The sequence below is a fragment of the Drosophila ananassae genome, chromosome 3R, assembly GCF_017639315.1.
Source record: "Drosophila ananassae strain 14024-0371.13 chromosome 3R, ASM1763931v2, whole genome shotgun sequence".
Lineage (NCBI taxonomy): Eukaryota > Metazoa > Arthropoda > Insecta > Diptera > Drosophilidae > Drosophila > Drosophila ananassae.
Window position 1 is genome coordinate 23,998,982 of NC_057930.1, and position 7,880 is coordinate 24,006,861.

The 7,880-nt window shown below is 37.4% G+C and overlaps 1 protein-coding gene across 2 annotated transcripts; it reads left to right on the forward strand.

The window, feature by feature from the left end:
• Nucleotides 1-5,699: 5,699 nt before the first annotated feature.
• On the forward strand, nucleotides 5,700-7,880 carry LOC26514766. 2 transcript variants are annotated; one of them, XM_014906882.2, is made up of 5 exons: nucleotides 5,700-5,855; nucleotides 5,969-6,136; nucleotides 6,199-7,227; nucleotides 7,393-7,521; nucleotides 7,591-7,880. In XM_014906882.2, the coding sequence occupies exons 3-5, from the start codon at nucleotides 7,150-7,152 to the stop codon at nucleotides 7,819-7,821; spliced, it is 438 nt and encodes a 145-aa protein (XP_014762368.2). In that variant the 5' UTR covers nucleotides 5,700-5,855; nucleotides 5,969-6,136; nucleotides 6,199-7,149; the 3' UTR covers nucleotides 7,822-7,880. The 2 variants fall into 2 exon arrangements, with proteins under 2 accessions (XP_014762368.2, XP_044571963.1); XM_044716028.1 differs by lacking the exons at nucleotides 5,700-5,855; nucleotides 5,969-6,136; nucleotides 6,199-7,227 and adding an exon at nucleotides 7,259-7,312.

Consider the following 7,880-nt stretch of genomic DNA (forward strand, 5'->3'; position numbering starts at 1 on the left):
AGCACGGCGCCAGGCCAAGTGTAAAGTTCATTTTCAAATTGCTGATATACGAAATTGAAATAGGAAGCTGGAATAGGAGTTTTCCCTCCACAGGAAGGATTGCTGGGGTGCTGGGGGAAGGAGCAAAATGAAAGGAGCTAATGTCAATAGTGGGCTGACTTGGTATTTAGTATAATTTTCAGTTCAAGCTTAAGGGTATCCAGCAATCACTGCACCCCTTCCTTGATCCTTTCAAGCAAAAACCCATTTTCGGCACAACCAAGAACCGTTTATATTTATAGGAATTCTTTTTGTTTGTTTGAATTTTTTAATTGTTGTTTGCTTCTCCACTGGTCGCTGGCTGCCTAATAGAGCGACTCAATTAATGAGGCAAACTTTTTCCGGTCTTCGTTTCCCCGGAACTTGCCATTCCGACATGCATTGGCCGAGCTTTGCTGTTGGACAAGGACTTTAATGAAATCTTGACACGGAGTCGAGGTACCACAGGTCCTTTCTCCTAAAAAGGCCCCCTTCCAGCCAATTGTCGCGCAATGAATTTTATTTTGCTCTTTACAAGTTGTAAAAAATTAAGCAAAGAATGGAGGCAAAAACTTGGCTTTTTCCTGACTTTTTTTTTGGTGGTTGGGGGTTTATTTTTTTTTTTTTAACAAGTTGTTGGCAAAAAGCCAAGAACTTTATATGGCATGCCCATAAAGGGAAAACTTCCCCTTGAGGAAAATCCGTTAGCCGAATGGAAAAAAAAAGTGGGGAAAAAGTTTATTTGCCCGCTCCCGTTGCATATTCAAAGCATTCGTTCTCTTTCTGCCCGTGTCCATGTCTGTCTTTTTTGGTCCTTTTGTAGTGGGGCAGGCCCCCCCATTTCCATTTCCATTCCATTTTCTCTCTCTGGTCTCTGGTCGCGCATTTCCGTTACATGCCAAACACTTTTGGCCTTTGTCCCGGGACCACAAAAGTCACCGCCTGGCGCATACAAATTAATCATTCGGTCAAAAAGGTTTGAGTGCGAACGGAACGATTTCGCGAAGGACTTGCCTCCTCCCCCATATACTTATTTTTTTGCCAGAGCCCCGTGGCAATATTTTCGCCAGTTTTTGGATCTCATCTGGCCTTGGGATTCCCATCACGTACGCGACGTTTTTATGATATACCAATTTTGACATAATCCACGTGGATTACGAGCCAATACTCATGCATATATTGGGCCCAGGGGCGGAGGTTGGAGACTGGCAGTTCGTTATTCGATTTGTTTTTTGGCACTAGCTTCATAAAAAGTGCCTGTATAAGTTGATTGAACTATTTCCGCTCTAGCACTTTGATCCGCGTCCGGGAGGGAATTCTAACCAAGCTTCAAGATCACTCTAAATTTGAATACTCCCAGAGTTCTGTTCCTGCTGTCCAGCATTTAACCCTATCGAGTTAACCTTTTGCGATTTCATTTAGTCTCATAATTTTATTCCACCACTTGCCCCCGGCAACAGCAGTGCCAAAGGTTAATGCACCATTTGACTGTATCCCCCCTTTTGGCCGTTTCCAATGAACGTTTTCAAGTGCAAATGACCAGGGGTAGAAGCCCGGAAAATGGACAGTGGGGGTGGGGTGGCAGGAAGGTGTAAAGCAATGCCAAAGCCGGCGACGACAACGTCATCATCCTCATCAACATCATCCTGAATCCCCTGAAACCCAACCCCCATGTGGCATATGACAAAGTTTAAGTGCTTGCTAAATCCATAGATTTCATGCTGGCAGTCGTGGCAAACATGGCCACATATTGTGCGAGACAACCAACCAACAGCAACAAAAGGCAATAGCAACAACCAACAAGGGCAGCAACATCGGCTTCAAACACCAAACATCGAGGTGTTGGGTAATGTGCCAGGCAACAACAAGGCAACAATTGCTGCAACAATAGTATCGCATTTCAGTGTTTTTACTGTGGCATAAAAACAAAAGGCTAAAGCCACAGTCAAACAGCGAACTAACACCAACAGCAACAGCAACATAAGTGCAACTGCAGCAGCAACAACACACAGGACTCGAAAGGCATCAGCAGCAACAACTAGTTCTTACTCAGCAACTGCGGCGAATAAATGTTACCTTTTAATTCCAAAACCTTAAGATTAATACTATTTGATAAATAAGTCATAAGTCATAAGTCAAAAATAAAAAATGAAAAATTGTATTCTGGCTAGCCTTTTTTCAAGGATATTGCATGTTGCAAGTTGCAAACTCTCTATGATAAATAATATGCCCTGTATTACTTTATTTACCAGGTAGTATCAGAACCATTCTTGTTTTACTGTCTGGAAAAGTTTTCATACATTTTGCCACTCGTTTCTGCCACTATTTTTGTTGGCTGATGGTTGCACGTAATTTTGTTTTTGTCGCGACGCAAATATGTTGCCCATAACAAGGTGGCTGCCACCCACTCGCCACCTTACAGCCACTTTCTCTGTCTTACCTCAGCATTATGCAGGGCGCCACATCATCGCACTTGTCACTTTAACCTTGCAACGGCCTGTCAGTGGCACCCTGGCTCTGTCTCTGTTCCCTCCATCGCGCTCCGGCTCATGGGCTCTGTAAATTTGCGCAAAGCGGCGTGGAAAATGAAAAGAAAAGCCATAAAACCAAAGACGACGCGGCAAGCAAGCAAACAACGCCATGAGGAAAAAAAAACAATGACGGTGAGCGGAAAATGGCAAACAAAAAAATTTTAAAAAGAAAAACTTAAGCAACGACTATTGGATTATCTTTCAAGTATTTTATATAATTTGTAAGAGAACCAAATATTTAAATTTTTAATGCAAATATCAACCATTTTAATCACAGCTCAGTTAAAATATTTTTATATCTTTAATAATATTATTATCAATTTTTCTGAATACTCTTATGAATATCCTTTTTATCCAAGAGTATCAAAAGTAAGCTCGAAACGAGCGTAAATATGCCTGTCATCATTTTGACATCAGCTTCCTGTTGTCGGCAGGAGTACGGGTAGTTTCCAGTCAGGCCATTACCATAACTATAATGCATATTTCAGCATCGAAGTCAAACATAAGACTCGCTCTTCGTCCTCGTCCTTGTCTCGCTCCTCGCCGTCGTCCACCGCCCCCAGGATCCATCCCCATCAGCCGAACCGAAAAGTCTCCGCATCGTGTCATCATCATCATCAGGCAGAGTGACAGGACCGATTCCCGCTGTCTACTCTGGGCCTTCTGCCACATCGTGTTGCCGCTCTGGAAAATCCCGGTATCACTTTCGCTTGCGCCCCTGTTGACAATCTCGGTTTCAATGTGTGTCCACACACTCCCCACCACCACCTCCTTGAGTGTCTGGAGGCATGCCTGGGCATATTTATACCCGCTTTTCTTGCTTTTCCACAGGCTTTGAATGAATGACAAGGTTTTAGCATAAAAGTTTATTGAACTAACGCAGAAATAGCCCATAAAACAAAAAAATAAACAACAAGAAAGTAGCAAACAGACTGTATGGCATACAGGATAGATTCTTTAGGTAGAATTTAATGAAAGTCCTTTTATTTGAAAATTTTAATTCTTGATGTTTCGGACTATACTTTTTATTTATCTTTTAATATTTTATGTCTGAGGCTGATCAGGATAATATGGAAACCCTTTATTTTGTTTTATAAACTTTATACTCAGCAAGAATCACAGCAAAGAGTCACCTTGATATGAGGTATCCATAGTTTCCAGATAATTTAATATTCCTAATTTAAATTTGTATCCTCCAAATGTTGATCTATTTTTGCTGAAAAGAGCCTAATTCTTTTGGCTCCTTGTTCCAAAGATTTCAAACTATCTTTCATGAACTTGAATCCATTTATATTCATTTTAATTATAGACACGCTCCTATTGCATTAGTCAACTTGATCGCCATTTTTCTTCAACTGAATCTCTTTCCTGTGAATATAATTTTCATTAACACGAATAGCCGCAAAAATAATACACTTTTTATTTTGATACTCTAGTGTTGTGGAAAAAATTAATAAAATTAATTAAACGTCAGCTTAAACGACGTATCAGTGCAGCATTAATAAATTAACGGCAAAAAAAGGTTTAAACAAATATAAAAAAAAAAAATAGCCACAAAAAACAACATTAAACAGGAAAAAAGACAAAAATAAACAACTTTCATGGAAGCCATAAACAACAAACTAATTAAATATGCATGAAAAAAAAAATTATTTATTAAAATGAACATAAAAATATCGAATAATGAATGCTCTGTGGGGAGTTTTTATGGGATTGCAACAAAGGAAATAAAAGCAGTTTAAACCGCTTGATTGATTAAATAGCTGGAAAAGATAGCTCCATTTTTAATAATTTATCTACGTCCCTACATGATGAAGTCATAAAATACAGTGATTTGTCTATAAATATATTTGGGTTGCCTACTCATAGAGTTTTATGATTAATATTGTTAATCTCTCTTAATTTTTCTTTAAAAAAAATGCTTAATCAGTAAGTGTATTTAACATTCCTTCATCTAATTAGGAAATACTTATTGCTCCGCCCTTTGAACCGCCCAATCACTTTGGACAAATTAATTTGTCAATTATTGGCAAACAACCGGGCCACCGGGCAGCTACCATCGAAAGTCATGCGACCTGGCCCACTAAGTAAAGCAGCTAACTTTCGATAGGCCATCGCCATACGCGCCCTAAACCACAAAGCCCGGCATTTGTTTGCTTTTTGGTTGAGTGGAAAATATGCAAGCTTCAACCACAGCTTTAACCAGCTCCCGACGCATTTGTCATTCTTGGGGCCAGGACACCCGACCAGTGCAAACACAATCAAAAGTGCATCCGGGGCTGGGGGAAAAAGAGAGAAAGTCCTGCGCCAGGCATTCGCAACCGTTTGCCAATATTCAAATAGCAAAAAGTCAGACATATTCTCATTAACATAAAACATAAATATTTACTTATGCCACATTCACACACAAGCACACACCCACTCGGTTCTGGACATTTCTATTCGAGTTGGTCGAATGGGATTTCCCGCCACCCATAACCGGCTAACGAAGTCGAGCAGACATTTCCTTGCCTTTTGCATTTTTACGCCATTACGTTCTGTCTGAGGGGTGCCGGGTGAGATGTGTGCTAAAATGCCATTTCCATAAATGCAAATCAGTTTGTTTACTCCTCCCACCCTCCACGCCCCATCGCAAATATATATTATATATATGGATATACCACCAATAGTTATAACTTTTGAGGCGTTGCAGCTCAGCGAATAAATTTCTCTACTTCTTTCGTTGTTGGCCAAGTTTATGGTATTTTTATTCCTCTGCGATGGGGCGTAGCTGAAGTGTAACATGCAACGAAATTGATATTTACTGGTTAGTTATGGGTGGCAGGTAATTAAAGATGCCATGGATTGGCTTGATTTGGAAGATTTTTGGCTTCATTTAAATATTCCGCGAACTTGGCTTTCAAAATTTTATTCCGACTTTATTCCGAAAATTTCAACCCGATTACACTAACTTCCGGACTGGATTCAAAATTCTCAAAAAACTACATTACTCAAGAGGCAACTACTCAAGAGACAAAAAACTACATTACTCAAGATGGGTTTTATTCTTATGAGTTGCTCATTTTTTATAGTTCATTTCTGAGTAGTTTTGAGTGTGCGATAAGCATTTCTGAAAAAATATAAGCGCTCACATATATGTTCCCAAATCCATTTTTATTTTGATCTTCGGAAGCTACGGATCGTTTGTCGTATTATTTAAATTAAATTTTCATAATTTGAAACAATTATATCATAATGGTTAAAGAGTTAAATTGTTGCTTAAAATTCATTAAGGCTTGGATCCTATTATATTGCTTTGCAAATACTGTGAGTATTAAGGAACAAACTATCTAAATATTAAAAACAAAAAAAATTAATTAACTGGAAATAGTACTCTTCAATTACTCTTGATTCCTTATTAATTATTATTACTCTTTTAGGCTTTTGGCCTCATAGTATTATTCATTGGCGACCTAATTCGAAGTGTAATCCAGTTTATAACTGAAAAAATACATGTGGGACCATACATTTTTGGATGTCTAGTTCTTGCAATGTCTATAATTTGTGTTTATGGGATCATTGGAGACAATTCAATAGCTGTTTCAATTGTGAGTTGAATTATTTACAAACCTTTTTTTTTCTTATTCGAAATAATCCTTTTATTTTTCAGTTCGGTTTATACTTTTTAGTTTTCCTGTTCCTCTTCATATTTAGGGCTAACCACAAATATTTAGAAACTGAAGACATTGTTACTATATGCGCACTTCTGCTGGGAGGCAGTATTCCACCCTTCATATTAGCTTGTAACTTGTAATTATTATAATTTGAGTAATGTTATGGGTTTTATTAACCTTTTAAGAGAAAATTATGTCCTGATGGAGTATAATATTTTTCTATTGAAATGTTCCTTTTTATTTTAACTCTTTGGATTAATAATATATGCGCTAAACCGATTTTGTAATTAAGATGGTACGAAGAAATATTCACAAATAAAAAACTCCCTTTCGAATAATAAGAAAAGAAAATTTTATAAAATCGTTGAAATATTTTTTGTTAAAAACTTAGTTGTCACGACAGCATCAAACAATTTTTAAAAATAGAAACATTGCCTTCCAATCAAAACCACTGAGCAAATCATTTTGTTAATCAGTCTAGTAGCCCTGCCTCAGTACTCAGAACCAAAAAGAGCTCAACCTTATCATGAATTTATTTTCTGTAATCAAGACTTGAATTTTAATTGCTCCCTTCGAAGACTGATAAATGGGCTAAATGCTGCGAACAACGTCACAACGTATTTATTGAAAACGTCACTTTCGAATTAAAAATGTTCTTATCAGAATTTAAATAAAATCATGTTATTAAGTATATTTTTTCGTATGATTTATTCATTATTTAATAATTAAAATGATTATTTTAAACAACCTGCTTATTGAAAAATTGACTTAGTTGTTGTCACGACAGCATCTCCCCAAACAATTTCTAAAATTAGAAAAGTTCTCGCGCAAAAAAAACCACTGAGCAGATCATTTTGTTGATCAGTCTACGTTCTGCCGGCTCTGCCTCAGTTCTCAGAGCAAAGAAAAATTCACTGAAAGATATCGTAAATTTGTTTCAAATAATAATGAATCAAGACCTGAAGTTGAGTTGCTCCCTTCGAAGTCTAAAAAACGGGCTAATCGCTGCGAACATAGTATTCATCGTAAGTACAATTTAACTCATTGTATTGCTTCCTATCAAATAATATTTGTACAGTTTCATGTGCTGTGTAGGAGAAATATATAAATGTATAAAAAACAGCTGATATATAGAATTATTGAGCAGAGAGAACTGATTGTTATTTACAATATTTGTTTGTGTTTTTCAGTTTCTTGGCATATATTTTCTCTTAGGGCCTTGGGGCCCCCACTTTGTCTTCACGGGAACGGTTATGCTCGTAGTGGCTTCTTTGGGAATTTTTGGATTGGTGAAGCAATATGTTTTCTTCATTCATTTGGTGAGTTTGTTTTGGATTTATAAATACAATTTTATTTTAATATTACGCTATCAAAATAATTATTTGTAGTACGCACTGATGCAGTCTATTTATCTAGTCCTGGAGTTCCTCAGATTCCTCGAGTGCTACGGAAAAAGATTTTCCTTCAAAAAGTATTTCCATACTGTGGTCCCCCTTTTGGTAATAGCCTTTTTTCAGGTAATAGCTGTGATTTGTGCCATTATCTTGGCCAGAGCGGTGGAACGCCGCAAGTCATCCTGTTCCCAAGCTATTGATGGCGCCAAAGAGTTGCAAGTATAGATATTGAGAAAAATTGTTGGAAGAAGCCATTTAATCAATAAAATAATATTTCTACTAAA